The sequence below is a fragment of the Saimiri boliviensis genome, chromosome 4 (genome assembly GCF_048565385.1).
Source record: "Saimiri boliviensis isolate mSaiBol1 chromosome 4, mSaiBol1.pri, whole genome shotgun sequence".
Lineage (NCBI taxonomy): Eukaryota > Metazoa > Chordata > Mammalia > Primates > Cebidae > Saimiri > Saimiri boliviensis.
The window spans coordinates 72,033,563-72,049,460 of NC_133452.1; the positions used below are offsets into that span (position 1 = coordinate 72,033,563).

A 15,898-nucleotide genomic window follows, 5' to 3' on the forward strand; every position below is an offset into this window, starting at 1 on the left:
ATGTGCAGTTACTTCTAAGTTTGAAAAAAATGGAAACTTTGCCTTAAAAACATAGTTTATTTTACCAAATGTAGATTTAAAAACCATATATGATAATCTAAAGTGCTTGTGTGGCACATTTGTTGAGCATATTTTAAATTACTTTTATGTTTGGCTTTGGAAACAAAAACGAAAAAGGAGAGGAGCTTAAAGTTGAGAGAGAAAGTAGACAAGCACAGACATGGTAGTGTGCTCCGTTTGTTTGTTTGTTTGTTTGTTTTTTCAGACCTCATCAATCAGTCAGACTGGGGTGAGGAGATATAAGGGAATACACTGTAGAGGACATCAGGTGTAAAAGTGCAAAATGGGTAGAAGTTGGAGGGCTTTTCATTTCGGAAGCAGCAGCATGTACAAGGACATGAGCTTTAAGAAATTATGACACACTGGGGAAAAGCACATGGTTCTGTTGTGGCTGGAGATTCATATGGGAGGAGCCATATAATGGAGGGCTTTCTATTCTATCCTAAGAAGTTTGGACTTGATCTTTTACATGGGGACCTGATGAATTTGGAGCAGAAAAGTGGAAGTGACATAATGATATTTATATTTTAGAAAGATGATTCTGGTGGCAACATGTAAGATAGTTGGTATGGAGGTTTTGGAAAGTAGTGATGACTAGTTCATTGTAATAATCCACATATTGTCAGAAGGTTTTGACCTAAGGCAGTGGAAATGAAGCCCATAGAGCAGGTTTCAAAACATTTGGGAGCTGTGATTAAGAGTATTTGCTAAGTGAGTGTTGTGGAGGAACTCAAAGAAATGAAATACTTCCTAGATTCTAGAGTGGCTGCCTGCGTAGATAGTAGTTCTGCTTACTAACGGGAAATCCTGGAGTTGCCAGAATGAAGGTAAGGATTGGTTTCTGAGCAGCTTTAGTGTGAGATAGAGAGTTGGAAATACTGATCTGCCATTCAGGAAAGAATGAGGCTGTAGGTATACTTTGCTTTTTAATTTGAGGTCCAATAAGGGAAGCTGAGGAGGAAGGCGAAAATGGATTTTGATTAGGTAACAGTCTCTTTTCAAAATATACATTTCTTAACAGAGTTTTAAGATTTCTGAGAAGTTTTAAGTTGTCCCTCTAATTTCTGTTCATAATAGCATTTAATACAAAGTTCAATGTATCATCTAGCAGAAAGATAAAAAGGGAAGACAGCCACAGCACAGCTTGAACTGCCAGTCTCACAGAGGGAGAGATGAATAGAGGGGAGTGGTGGGCAGCAGGAGAGTCTGGAATGTTTCTTCCATGTGGTCCTCTTTTTTATTTTTTTTTCCAATTTTTTTATTATTATTATACTTTAAGTTCTAGGGTACATGTGCAGATCATGCAGGATTGTTACATAGTTAGACACATGCCATGGTAGTTTGCTGCAACTATCCCCCCCCGTCACCTAGATTAGGTATTTCTCCTAATGTTATCCTTCTCCAATCTCCCCACCCCCTGCTATCCCTCCCCTATCCCCCACACCCCCCAACAGACCCCAGTGTGTGATGTTCCCCTCCCTGAGTCTATCTGTTCTCATTGTTCAACACCCACTTATGAGTGAGAAAATGCCATGTTTGTTCCTCTTAAACCCAAACAGTTCATTTCATAAGAATTCTCATAAGCTTTTTAAGTGGTAAATTTAAAAATTTGGTGTATAATCAGTTTGGCTGAACTGAAGCTATACCTTTAATTTCTTCATGGTACCTAGCTCTCTTTGGAATGTAATGAAAATATTCATTTATTACTTCATCTTCTAATTTAATGTAGAAACAGAGTTGGTGGTGGCAGGTGGGTTGTGGGGGTTCATTGTTTGATTTTTTCCATTGTTTATGTGGTACAGTTTTAACAGTTTTACATATTTGGTGTATGCTATTTTTCATTACAAATAAAATTTCAGAATTTCTTATTGGGTAAATACCCATTTACGACTAAAATGGAGACTTCAAACATTTTAAATTATTTATCTGGGAAAACATATTGTGAATCACCAAGTACCAAATTAAGAGTTAACTTTTAGAATATAATATATTGTTGTGTTGGTGATTATCTGTATTTAGTAGCACTTAATATTTAGTAGTACTAGCAGAAAACAGTCTTTCCTCTCAGGATATTGGTTTAATTGTTTAAGTAGTACATACTGTAATATATATGAAAGTATTTTGTTAACTGCTATACAAATGGAAGAGATAAAACAGACATGCAATAAGATGTCAACAATTCTGTGTGACTTTATTAAACTCTTTACTTCTTTAAATCTTAGTTATCCTGACTGTATAATGGAGACACAATATTACTAACTCAATGGTTTTTTTGAGAAATTTAAATGAAATCATGAATATAAAGCACACAGCACAGTGCCTGATATAGGAAAACTAAGTAAATTGTTATTCTAAGTCTTAATTTCCATATTCTTTACCCTTGTTATCACTTAAAAAATTATAACATTTTTAGTATAAAAGACTTTTAGCAAAAATTGTATTATAGTCTTAGACAAAATAACCAGTACGTAGAAAAAAAATGACCTAAAGATGTTTTATAACTTTGTAACTACATGTAAATTTAGTTGATGAACCAGCTGTTCAAGTTTTCTAACTATTAGAGGACAAAGAATCTGCGTTTGTCGTCCTGCACTTCTCCCCTGCTTCCTTTGTTCATGCCTCAAAGGCATGCATGCTTAGGTACCATATCATACTTATTACCCAGGCTTAACTCCTTGGCAGTTCATATGTATGTTATCTATTGATTCCATGAGGTATCCTTTTTGATTGTTATGTTCTCACCTGAATATTAATGCTGGGACTGCATTAGTATCTAAATATTGTTTGTTTTTTGAAACTTTACCTCTTAGTATTTCTTACTTTTTTTCCTCGCAGGGCATGGTGTCTTGTCTGTCTCAAAATCCAAATGCCTATTTGAATCAATTGCTAGGGAATGTTATTGAGCAGTATATTGGGCGATTTCTTCCAGCTTCACCATACGTTTCAGATCTTGGACAACATCCTGTTTTGTTGGCTTTGAGAAACACAGCCATTGTTCCACCAATATCATCTCTAAAGAAATGCATTGTACAAGTCATAAGGTACATCTAAATATTAAATATAGGTGGTATGTTCAAATATTTAATCTCTATTAAAAAATGATAAAGTGGCATTTCAAAAATGTTGGCAACCCTTAGGATACTGATAGTTCAGAGTCTTTTTTTTCTTAAGAAGCATTATCCAAGAATTTATTAAAATGACATTTGCTTATGAACCCTAAGACAATGCTCTTTAAATTGCTTCTCTTTTCTCTATGTAGCTATTACCTTTCTTATATATGTCCTAGAGATACATTTTTGCTTTTTAGTGTTTCATCAGATAAACAATAGTTCTATTTGATACTGTATAAAACACAGTAATTATAGTTGACTGGGTGTGGTGGCTCATACCTGTAATCCCAGCACTTTGGGATGCAGAGGCAGGCAGATCACTTGAGGTCAGGAGTTCAAGAATAGCCTGGCCAACATGGGTAAACCCAGTCTCTACTAAAAATGCAAAAAAAATTAGCTGGGCATGGTGGCGGATGCCTCTAACCCAAACTACTCAGGAGGCTGAGGCAGGTGAATTGCTTGAACCCGGGAGGCAGAGGTTGCAGTGAGCTGATGTTGCACCACTACACTCCAGCCTGGGCAACAGAGCAAGACACCACCTCAAAAAAATAAAATAAAATATAGTAATTATATTTTATAAAGATAATTAAGTGAAAAAATGAATGCTAATATTGGAAATGAAGTACTCTGAAGTCTTATTTTGTTATACTTAATTCAGTTTTATTAAGCAAACGAAAAATGAAACTTCTTAAATTTTCTACTAACTCCATATCCTTTAACTTTAAGATAAGAAAGTTCAGTAATAAAAAATGTTTTGTCTTATCTTCATGTGGTATTTATTTTTATACGGAATTCGTTTTTAAACTTTAAGATGCTGTGTTGATATATGTTATTCTTATCTAGTATTGGTTTTCTCCATTTTTTAATGACCCAATAATATTGTTACCTCTCATTATAGAATTCCGCCTAAAATCTGTTTCCCCTCTCGTCTTTTTGAGTTCCTAATATCCTGTTACTCAGGTTTGGAAGCTTTTTCTTTGCTTCTTATCCTTGCCCATCCTTTGGCAATCCTGTCCTCCTTTTTCTATTTCTTTTCCCTTAATTACACCTAGACTATTGTCAGAATCTCCTAACTGCTTTCTGCATCTCTAGTCTTTTCTTCTAGTCCAGCCTAAACAATGCCCCCAGATTACTTTTTCTAAAATACTCTTTCATTAGGAAACTTCCCTGGCATTAAACCTACAATATCTTTTTTGCCTGTGAAATAAATTTCATGCTCCTTACCTCTCTGTGATCCATCACTTAACATTTCCAAATGTATTACATAGGGTGTCATGTAACTGCTAATAAGACTGGTATTGCCCCACCAAAGTGCTTCATACCTCCCTATGTCATGGCTTTATTCAAACCATTTTCTCCATTAAAATGTCATCCTTCTGGGCTAAATCCCACCTATCCTTTATAAAACCTACACCTGATATGTCAGTGTGTACCATATACGTTTCTTTCCTTTTTTGAAATCATATGCCCTGTACAGCTCAATTTGCAGAATCATGTCAGTTTTGCCTTACTTGTATCTGAATTTCCAACAAGACTGTAGTAACCTACCACAGTGTTTGAGATATTGCATAAGTAATTTTAGTGCAAACTAAATGACAAATGCTGAAGTGAAATTGAATCTGTAAAACTGTTTAAAACCTCAGTGTTTAAGATCCCAGGATTAGTTGTTTTTCCTATTTTCTTTTAACATATAGTAAAAATGTTTTTCTCGTGGTTTATAGTTGAAGCCTTAAAATGTAACCTTTATGTATTTATTCTCTCTCTCTCTCTCTCTCTCTCTCTCTCTCTCTCTCCCCCTCCCTCCGTCCCTCTCTCTCTCTCTCTCTTCCTGCCATTGTTCCCTATTCCTGCACTCCCTCATCTGAGTTAGGACTCTTTTCTCTGAATTCCAGAGAATTCTGTGCTTATCTTTGTCAAAAGCACCATTATACTATATTATAAATGTCTTTTTCTTTTTCTCATTTAACTTCTCCACTCAATGGTGGGCCTCTTGGTTTCAGTGACCCTATTTTACTCAATTTTATATTCTTGTTCTTAGACGTGTACCTGGCATTCCACAGGTGCCCAATACATGTTTGTTCTAGGTATTAGGAATTCACCAGTAAACTTAGACAAACCTTAAAGAATGAATTTTCTAATATGCAGTATTTGTTGGAAGTCACTATAGAGAGTAGCAATAATTACTAAGACATAGTCCCTGTCCTTAAGTTTATAATACTTAGTGGTTTCTGTTCCTTATTATGGTAAATCATTATTACCTTGCAAATATATATATGGATATCTAGTTTATATTTAGCTATGTTTGACCAATTTTGGTATTGTCTAGACATTTTTTGTAACTAAGCTATTCCAACTTTTCTTTATTCACTTAATAAATGTGTACTCAACACTTGTTATGAGCCTGGACCTGTTCTAAGAGGTGAGAATATACAAAGATGAGTCAGACAAAGTATTAACCTTGTGATCTCTCCTGAGTTCTAGTACTAAAATTTTTCTTGTCTTGAGAGATAATACTAAACCCTAAATTAGTTCTCTGATCCTTTAACTCAGGCACCCCCAAACTTTTTACACAGGGGGTCAGTTCACTGTCCCTCAGACTGCTGGAGGGCCGCCACATACTGTGCTCCTCTTACTGACCACCAATGAAAGAGGTGCCCATTCCTGAAGTGTGGCGGGGGGCCGGATAAATGGCCTCAGGGGGCCGCATGCGGCCTTCGGGCTGTAGTTTGGGGACGCCTGCTTTAACTTATTGGAGAAAGAAAGGAGATAAAGCTTGAATGTCCTATCTAATTCCTAGGACAGTCCTCTTGTTTCTTTGGATAAATAAGACCCCTCCCAAGTCCCTAAATAAATAGATGTGAAGAGAGATTTCTTTATACAAATTAGACATTAGAGAAAATATTGCGGCATTGAGGACCAAATAGAGGAGATCAGACTTGTATTAGAAGGAAAAGCATCCCACAAATTAACGATTCGACTTTCATTTGGATTTTGAGTACATTTTAAAAGAAGGTTACTTTAAATTTAATTTGGGACTGTATTGTTCTTTGGCCCTGAGAACATATCAAAAGGATATACAGTCAGCCACTGCTTCTAAAAAATTATGTTTGAAGATAGCATGAATATATACATACTTTTTAAAAATGGCATTGTTTTAATTTGGGGGATAAATTTTACCAGTATCTTCAAAGTATATGCCATTTGGTTTTGCTCTATTGAAGCTTTAAACAGAGAAGAAACAAAATTTTGCTTCTTTTCAGGAAATCCTACCTTGAGTATAAGGGGTCCTCACCTCCTCCTCGCTTAGCATCCATTCTGGCCTTCATTCTCCAACTCTTCAAGGAAACTAACACAGATGTTTGTGAAGTTGAAGTACTCCTCCCTGGCGTTTTAAAATGCTTGGTGTTAGTCAATGAACCACAAGGTTAGTTTGTTTTATAAACTTATTTTTGTAACCATTTTCTGTTCACAAGTTATGAAACTACTGTTTCCCATCAATTAAATGGATAGTTACAAAATGGATGGTTCTTTTATTTCCCTTGATACGGATCATGGTTAAAGAATAAACTCCAGCCTGTAGCTCAGGTTAGGTATGATAAAATGGTTAAAAACTGAGATGTTGTGGTCTATTTTAGTTTTGGCTTTTTTTCCCCACCTTGAGGCAAAGAGATTATTTAAAGGCTACTTCCTTTGGTTAGATTTGTTAATCTCTCAAATAATGGTTGTTCAATCTGACTTCAGTATTAAAGGCAATTTGTTAAATATCAAGTAATGAGAGGTCATCATACTGTTTTTTTTTTTCCAAGGGAGGAACTGAGTCTTTATTTTGAAACAATAGGTGGCTTCCTGGTGGATGGAACATGCTTCTGCCTGTGGCGGCCCAGTGTTCGGTCACCACTGATCTGCAGCACTCAGATGCTTAGGATGTGTTTCAGGAAGGCCTCGTGGTTGATGCAGCCGTTGCTGTCCCCCTGTCCTGCCAGAACAGTCTCCACCTCCTTCTCAGTCATCTTCTCTCCGAGGGTGGTGAAGACATGTCTGAGCTCTGCTCCCATGACTTTGCCGTTCCCCTCCTTGTCAAACACACAAAGCCCTTCCAAGTAGTCCTCATATGTGCCTTGGTCCTGGTTCTTGGCCACTGCCTGGAGCATGGGCAGGAAAATCTCAAAGTCTACAAGCCAGGACTTCAGCTCATCACTCTTGGGGTTTCCCAGGATCTTGAGCACCTCAGTGTTGGTGGGGTTCTGGCCCAGGGCCCTTATCAGGTCCCCACACTGGCTGTACAGGATCTTGCCATCCCCGGTCGAACAGCTTAGAGGCCTTCTTGAACTCCTCCAGTTGGTCCTTGTTAAACTCGATCACCACTTTGGAGAGATTGACTGGAGGCTCCTGGGTTTTCTGAGGGGCCTGACGGACAGCTGGCTCAGCTTTAGGTTTGGCTGGAGGAACCCCTGCTGCTACTGGCTTACTAGCAGGTTTGGAGATGGAGGGCCCTGCTGGTTTCTTCACGGGAACATCCTTCTTGGGAGGCATGATGTCCGGTGGCCAAAGGACAGTGTGCAGATGGGGGCACACATCTCCTGTGGGGTCCGGGTCTGGGGTTGGGTGGGGGGGCTGTACTTTTTTTTTACTTAGGTTTTTGCTGGAATATCTAAACTGATATTGGGGGCAAACCTTTAGGGATCTTTTGATTCTACTCCTTTTGTTTTCATTCTTAACAGCCTTACTTCCAGTGATTGCTTTAAAATAACATTTATTGGTCTGGCATAATGGCTCACACCTGTAATCCCAGCACTTTGGTATAGAGCTCTTTGGTCAGAGCAAATCTCAAACACTGACCTCAAAGGAACCTGAATTTTATTAGATTAGTCCTTAAAACAATTTATGCCCCAAGGTATTATTAAAAACATTACAACAGTCACCTAGAAATTAATTAACAGAGCTTAAGAGCTTAGTGTAATCAGGGAAACAGGGCAGTCAAAGAGAGTCCTACCAAAACCATTGTCTTCACTTGGAGATGGTAGGCATACCCAGGGTTATACCACCTCAACAGCAGCGTCTCAGGCAGGAGAGGGCAGGAGGAGGAGTAGAGTTCATTTTTTTAAAAGCCCAATTTTAATCAAAAATATTACAGAATGTGCAAAGAAACAGAGACGTATATTCCATATGCTGAGAAGAAAAGCAGGCAACAGAAACTGCCAGTAAGATCTGTCAGATATTATCTTTAACAGACAAAGACTTCCAAGTAACTATTATAATTATATTCATAGAACTAAAGAAATGTGTGATAAATGACTAAAAGGAAAGTATGGTAGCAATAGAGAAAGAAATTATTTGAAAAGAACCAATTGGAAATTTTGGAGTTAATGTTCAATAGCTGAGTTTACTAGAGGGGCTTTTTGGTAGGTTAGAACTGGCAGAAGAAAGAATTAGCAGACTTGAAGATAGTATAGATCAGGCATCCCCAAACTACGCATGTGGCCCCCTGAGGCCATTTATCCGGCCCCCCGCCGCACTTCAGGAAGGGGCACCTCTTTCATTGGTGGTCAGTGAGAGGAGCACAGTATGTGGCGGCCTTCCAGCAATCTGAGGGACAGTGAACTGGCCCCCTGTGTAAAAAGTTTGGGGACGCCTGATATAGATCATACAATCTAAAGCACAGAGGGAAAAAATATAAAGAAAATAAACAGAGCTGTTGAGAAATGTGAAACACCATTAAGTACATCATATATATAACAGGTGAACCAGAAGAGAGAAAGCAGAAAAAAATATTTGAAAATATAGTGTCTATAAATTTTTTAAGTTTATTCTAGAATATTAACCTATACATTCAAGAAGTTCAGCTAACTCCAGGTAAGGTAAATGCAAAAAGATCCACAAACAGAAATATCATAGTGAAGACGCCAAAAGCTAAAGGCAAAGAGAAAATCTTGAAAGTAGCCCGAGAAAAATGACTCATCCTCTACCAGTAAACCCTAGTAAGATTAATAGCTGACTTCTCAGAGGAAACAGTCAGGGCCAGAGACAGCAGGAGAACATTCAGAGAAATTAAAACAGAAGGGTGGAGAGGAACCTGTCAACCAAGAATCATCTTTTTTCAGCAAAGCTACCTTTCAAAACTGAGGATGAAATAGACTTTCTCAAATAAAACTGAGAGAATTTATTGCTAACAGACCCACTTTTAAAAAAGATGCTAAAGGAAATGTTTCAGACTGAAACTGACCCCAGGCAGTAATTTGAATCCACATACACACAAAAGAACTCTAGTACAGGTTATCATGTAATTAGTAAGACAGTATAAATGTACATTTCTTCACCTTATTTAACTCTCAACTGGGTTTTAAAAAGCATTTGTATAAAATAATATTGTTGGGCTTATAACATATATAGTATTTTACCAATAACAATACAGAGGAGGTGGTGAGAGCAAAACAGTATTAGCCTAAGGAAAGGACTCCAGATGGTAACTCAAATACTCAGGAATAATGGAAAAAAAAAAAAAAAAAAACCGGAAATGATAAATAAGATTAATACAGGATCGGTTTAATTTATCCAAAATGCTTGGGAACATAAGTGTTTTGTATTTCAGATTCCTTTGGATTTTGGAATATTTGCACATATTATGAGGTATCTTAGTGGCAGGACTCACGTCTAAAGATGAAAGTGTGTGTGTGTGTGTGTGTGTGTGTGTTATTTTTTATTTTTTAAAGATGAAATTTATTTATGTTTTATATACACCTTAAACATGTAGCCTGAAGATAATTTTATACAATATTTATAAATAGCATATGCAGCCTGTCACATGAAGTCAAGTGTGGAATTTTCCAATTACAGCATTATGTCAGTGCTCTAATACTTTTAGATTTTAAAGTACTTGGAATTTTGGACCTTTGGATTAGGAATGCTGGACCTATAAAGCAGAAGTTAAGATATATACTTGCTCTCCTTTGTTTTCTTAACTTCTTTGAAAGACATAAATTTATATAAATAAAAATTACAACAGTGAATTTTTGGATTTTAACGTGTAGATATAAAAAGTATAACAATACCACAAAAAGGGAGAGAAAGAAATAGAGCTATATAGTCTAGAGGATTTATGTTTCTATATCTCACTAGAATTAGTATGATTTTGAAGCTCTGGTAAGTTAAGGTGTATATGATTAGCTTAGAGTGACCACACAGGAAATAGTTCAAAAATAATTAAAAATCATTAAAAAATTAAAAGGCTACATTAAGAAATGTTCATTTAATGCAATAAGAAAGCAGTAAAGAAACAAACACCTGAGATATTAAGAAAACAAAAAATAAAATTGCAGATGTAAATCAAGCTATATCAATGATAATACTGTGTGAAAGGATCAACCAGTTCCAATCAAAAGGCAGAGATGATCAGAATGGGTTTTTTAAAAAAGCAAGAGGTACCTATCTGGTGTTTACAGGAAACACTGTAGATTTACAGATATAAGTAGATTGAATGTAAAGAGATGGGAAAAGAGAGTTATGCAAACAGCAACCCCAGGAAAGCTTAAGTGACTATACTGATAGCTCCATAAGAATTACCAATTTATGTGGAATTGCAGGGGACCCAGAATAGCCAAATCAATCTTGAAAAAAGAAGAGGAAAGTTACTTCCCAGTTTCATTACAAAGCAACAGTAATCAAGACACTGTGATACTGGCATAAAGATAGACATATAGGTCAATAGAACAGAATTGAGAGTTCAGAAGTAAACCCATATGTTTATGGTCAACTGGGATTTTGTTTGTTTGTTTGTTGATGAGTGCCAAGACAGTTTAATGGGAGAAGTCTTTTCAACAAGTTGTGCTAGGTCAAACAGCCACATGCAAAAGAATGAAGTTGGACCCTTATTTCGTACCACATACGAAAACTAACTTAAAATGAGTCATAGACCTAAATGTCAGAGCTAAAATTGTAAAAGTCATAGAAGAAAATATAGGAGTAAATTTTCATGACCTTGAATTTGGCAATGAATTCTTAGCTATGACATTAAAAGCATGAACCCCAAAAGAAGAAAGAGATAAACTGGACTTCATCAGAATTAGGAGCTTCTGTGTTTCACAGGACACTATTAAGAAAGTGAAGACAACCACAAAATGGGAAAAAAAAATACTTGTAAATTATATGTGATGATAAGGAGTGTGCATCTGTAATATCATATATAAAGAACTCTTATGAATAAGTGGACCAATAACTGAATTTTACAATTGGCAATGAATCTGAATAGACATTTCTACAAAGATAATAAACAAATTGCCAATAAGCACCAGAAAAGGTGTTCAACATCGTTAGTCACCAGAGAAATGCAAATTGAAACTACACTGAGATACCACTTCATGCCCACAAGGTTGGCTATAATGAGAAAGTCAGGTAATAAAAAAGACTGGGGAAGATGTGGAGAAATTGGAACTCTCATTTACTGCTGTTGGGAATGTAAAATGGTGTTACCACCTCAGATAATAGTCTGGTAGTTCCTCAAGTGGTCAAGCATGTCTTTAGAGACAGAAAGTAGGTTATTGATTGCTTAGAAGGAATCAGAGGATAGCTAAGGAGTATGCAGTTTCCTTTCAAGATATTGAAAATGTTCTAAAATTGACTGTGATGATGGTTGTACAACTCTGAATATACTAAAAACCATCCAACAGTATGCTTTAAATGGGTAAATTGTATAATATGTGATTTATATGACAATAAAGCTCTTTTAAAAAATAAAAAGGCCAGGCGTGGCGGCTCATACATGTAATCCCAATGCTTTGGGAGGCCAAAGTGGGAGGATCACTTGAGACTAGGAGTTCAAGACCAGCCTGGGCAACATAGCAAGAAGTCCATCTCTACAAAAAGTTTTTTTAAAAAATTACCTAGGTATGGTGGCATGCACCTGTAGTCCTAGCTACTTGAGAGGCTAAGGTGGGAGAAATACTTGAGCCCAGGAGATGGAAGTCAAAGTGAGTTATCATCATACCACTTCTCTAGACTGGGTGACAGAGCAAGACCCTATCTTAAAAAAAAAACAAAAAAAAACTATTTTTTAAAAATAGGTCAGTTAAAGAAAGAATAAACTGCAATCAGTTAAAGAAAGAATAAACTGCATCTAATATAAGAAGTTGTTTTAAAAAGTTGTAAAAAGTTTTTAAGTAAAAGGCAAGGAAACTATGTTCCTTAGCCACTAGTCTCATCCCATGTAAAACATTGTCTGCTAACCTAATATTAATTAAGTGCATGTTCATCATATATTTTGTGCTCCTGCTATAATGGGTTACAGTTTCTGAAAATTTTCTTATTCTTGGAAAAAGCACTTTTTAATCTTAAATTTAATGTGTCAAAAAACATAAGAATTTAGTAGCATTCAGAACATACTGGGTTTTCTACATCCTTTCTTGGTGTTTTTGCATTATTTTTGTGTATAAGTACACAATTTTAAAGGAATTGGTTAAATATTTAAAGAATGTAAGCTTTTTATACTTTTGTAATCCTTTGAAAGGAAGATATCACAAACAGCATTTTTGCATACATATTTGGCTAATTTTAAGTGAAAATAAATTGTTCATGGTATTTAGTTTGCTACTTATATGTTTGTAAGGGGGTAGGAGGAATATGCTTATGAATTTTTAAAAAGTCAATCTGCCTGTCTATAAACCAGCTGAATTTTTAAAGGCTTTCTTTTGTCAGTATGTAACAGGATTAGGATGGTGTAATGTTTTTGAATATGGGCACCTTTCTAAGAGAAAAATACATCTTCACATGTATTAATTCAGACTAAAAAGTATACTTTTAAACTTTTATATTTTCTTAAAATGGAAGATAGGTATACTTTAAAATAAAACAAAAACTCAGAACTATTTCATTTCGAAAAATAGTAAAAGTATGTATATACTGTAAGAAAACAACATATTTTTCTAAATCAAGAGTGTTCATAAAAATGAGGATCCAGATGGTCAATTCAGACACAGTGCGTAATGCTATAATTTTTCCTTCTAGTTAAAAGGCTGGCCACAGAGAACCTGCAATACATGGTAAAAGCCTGCCAAGTGGGGTCAGAAGAAGAACCTTCCGCCCAGCTGACTTCTGTGTTTAGGTAACTGGAAAATATGCCAGCTGGCAAGGAGACTATTGCCAGCCATTTGACAGCCAACATGTTTTTTAAATAACTAATTATCCAAAACATAATGTGTTACTACTTGTTTATAGTATTTCAATTATTGTACTTTTGGCAGTAGTTTTGTTACATTGTGATGTTTTATTGAGAAATAAAAGTGCCCATGAAAAAGATAACTGAGGGGACTTAAAATTACTTGTGAATTTAGTAAGAAAGACTCTTGCATGAACAGTCATATGTCACTTAACAATAGGGATACGTTCTGAGAAATGTATAATCAGCCAGTTTCATCACTGTGTGACCATCAAATAGAGTGTACTTATGTGTACTTATACAAACCTAGTTGCTATAACCCACTCTGCACCTAGGCTATATGGTATGGCCTAATGGTCCTAGGCTGCGAATCAGTGTAACATGTCACTGCACTGAATACCATAGACAAGTTATAACACAGTGGTAAGTATTTGTGTATCTGAATGTATCCAGACACAGAAAAGGTACAGTAAAAATGCTGTATTTTAATCTTATTATACTGAAACACCATTGTATGTGCTATCTATCATTGGCTGAAATGCATTACGTGGTCCTAAGACTGGATTTGAGAGGTTAAGGTGGGAAATGTGAGTCATGATGACAGGTACACAGGCCTTCAGAGCTTGCTAAACATGTTCCTCACAAACGTGTAGAAGTACGTGTCACTGCTTTTCTGACTTGCTTTAAGATACTAACTGTGGCTCCAGAAAGCTCCATTATGTTTAATTTGTGAAGTGTGGACTTTATAGGAGTAGATCTGTTGTTCATAACAATAACAGTGCAACTTGAGGAATATTTTATTTTTCTTCCCTGTCTTGCCCCTTTAGAGTCTTGTGCTATTAGGGCAGTATGTTTTTGTATATCTTTCTGAAGATTTCTACCAGTTCACCTTTATTATTCCTATTTCTGCCTTACCACTACCGTGATAAATAACTTGGGTTCATTTCCTTCATTCTGTGTTGGATCTTTGATACCTCCGTTTTTCTCATCACATAATTGGTCCTGGTCAAGTGTTTATAGTTTATTTAAATTGTGATCACTCAATAACAGTGGATTTGCGAAAACTGTGAAGCCCTGGGAGGGGAAAAAGGATTTTATATGATCAAAGATTGAATGTTATCTACAATTTACTAAGCTATGTGGCTTTTATTTTGTTGATTGGTAGTGGAGGGTAGAGGTTTTAGAGCTAAAACAAGGAATTTTAATTTACAAATACCTTCTATGGGTCTAAAGTCTTTAGTTAAGGAACATAAAAATATATTAGGAATAACTTGCTTTCCTCATAAAAATATTGTTTTATTTATATAGAGCTACAAAGAACGAAAACGTAAATAGGATATCTGACTTTTTGTCTTACTGTCTCCCATATCCTTTCTACCCAGATTTCAACATGTAGAATATAGCAAGAACAGTTCCTAGGATTAGATTTTTACCCCTTCTTCTTTCTCCCAAGCTTCCAGCTCTTCCCTTCTCCGCTCTTCCCCACAAAGCTTTCACTCTGGTCATGGCTCAACTGAAATAAACCACTTCACTTCTTCATTTTAAAGTGTTTTAAGTAGTTTTCATATTGCATCTAGATTCTTACAGTAATCTTATATGAAATGATCATTGTTATGTTCAGTTTATAGTTGATTGCCACGTAGATACCAGCACAAGGAATTGCTGCAGGAGTAATCCTAAATAAACCTGTTTTGCTTTCAGGCAGTTTATCCAGGATTATGATACGAGATACTATTATCAGGTTTACAGCATTTTAGAAACAGTAGCAACATTGGACCAACAGGTTGTCATCCACTTGATTTCTACCCTCACTCAATCTCTGAAGGATTCAGAGCAGAAATGGGGCCTTGGCAGGAATATAGCACAAAGGTAGGTTTGATAATTTAATTACATTTGGAGGGGGGCAGTGATTATAAAATCTATATTTCATTTTATAGAATGATTTATTTTCTAATTACCCTAAATTTTAGTGTGTTCTTTTGAGATGAAAAATGTTTCAGTACTATGATTGTTAAATCAGTTTTACAAAGTGTGAATAGAAGTAGCATGGCTTATCAACAAACTTAGCAGAATCAATACATACATTTGCATATTTTTCCTTTCAAAGTGATCACTTTAGAAAGCTATATATTTCAGCTCTGCTGCTGTTGCTCAAAACACATTTCATTGTTCCTCATTGGGAAGTGGACTTAATATCCTTGAGTGTCTTGTTTTTTTATAAAATTTATGCTGACAAATCATAACCCTTTGAGGGATGCTTGATTTAGTTAGTCACCTGTATCATGTGTGTCTGGTGAATAAGTGACCCAGTTAGACAATATGGGTTTTGGTCAAAAATAGGAAATAAGACTTTTTTATATAGGCTCGTAACTCAACTGAAAATAATGCTGAACTATTTAGACCAACATTGTGGGAATAAGCCTATATTTATTTCTTAAAGAAATCCTTTTAGAGTAGTCAGTACTCACACTAGAATTTTTATGTCCTAAAGATTGTTAAAAAATTCAAATACAGTTATGTGTTGCTTAATGACAGGGATCAGTTCTCAAAAATGTGTAGTTAAGCGATTTCATCATTGTGT

General features: G+C 35.8%; 1 protein-coding gene and 1 pseudogene across 1 annotated transcript in view; one reads left to right on the forward strand and one right to left on the reverse strand.

The window, feature by feature from the left end:
* MMS22L (MMS22 like, DNA repair protein) overlaps nt 1–15,898 on the forward strand; it is a 141,520-nt gene that overhangs the window by 120,280 nt on the left and 5,342 nt on the right. The window contains exons 21-24 of the mRNA XM_039467936.2: nt 2,896–3,101; nt 6,431–6,594; nt 13,167–13,263; nt 15,019–15,186. Coding sequence (XP_039323870.1) covers nt 2,896–3,101; nt 6,431–6,594; nt 13,167–13,263; nt 15,019–15,186 — 635 coding nt within the window. The remainder of the gene's footprint in view (nt 1–2,895; nt 3,102–6,430; nt 6,595–13,166; nt 13,264–15,018; nt 15,187–15,898) is intronic.
* LOC101039755 (myosin light chain 6B pseudogene) lies at nt 6,983–7,777 on the reverse strand (annotated as a pseudogene).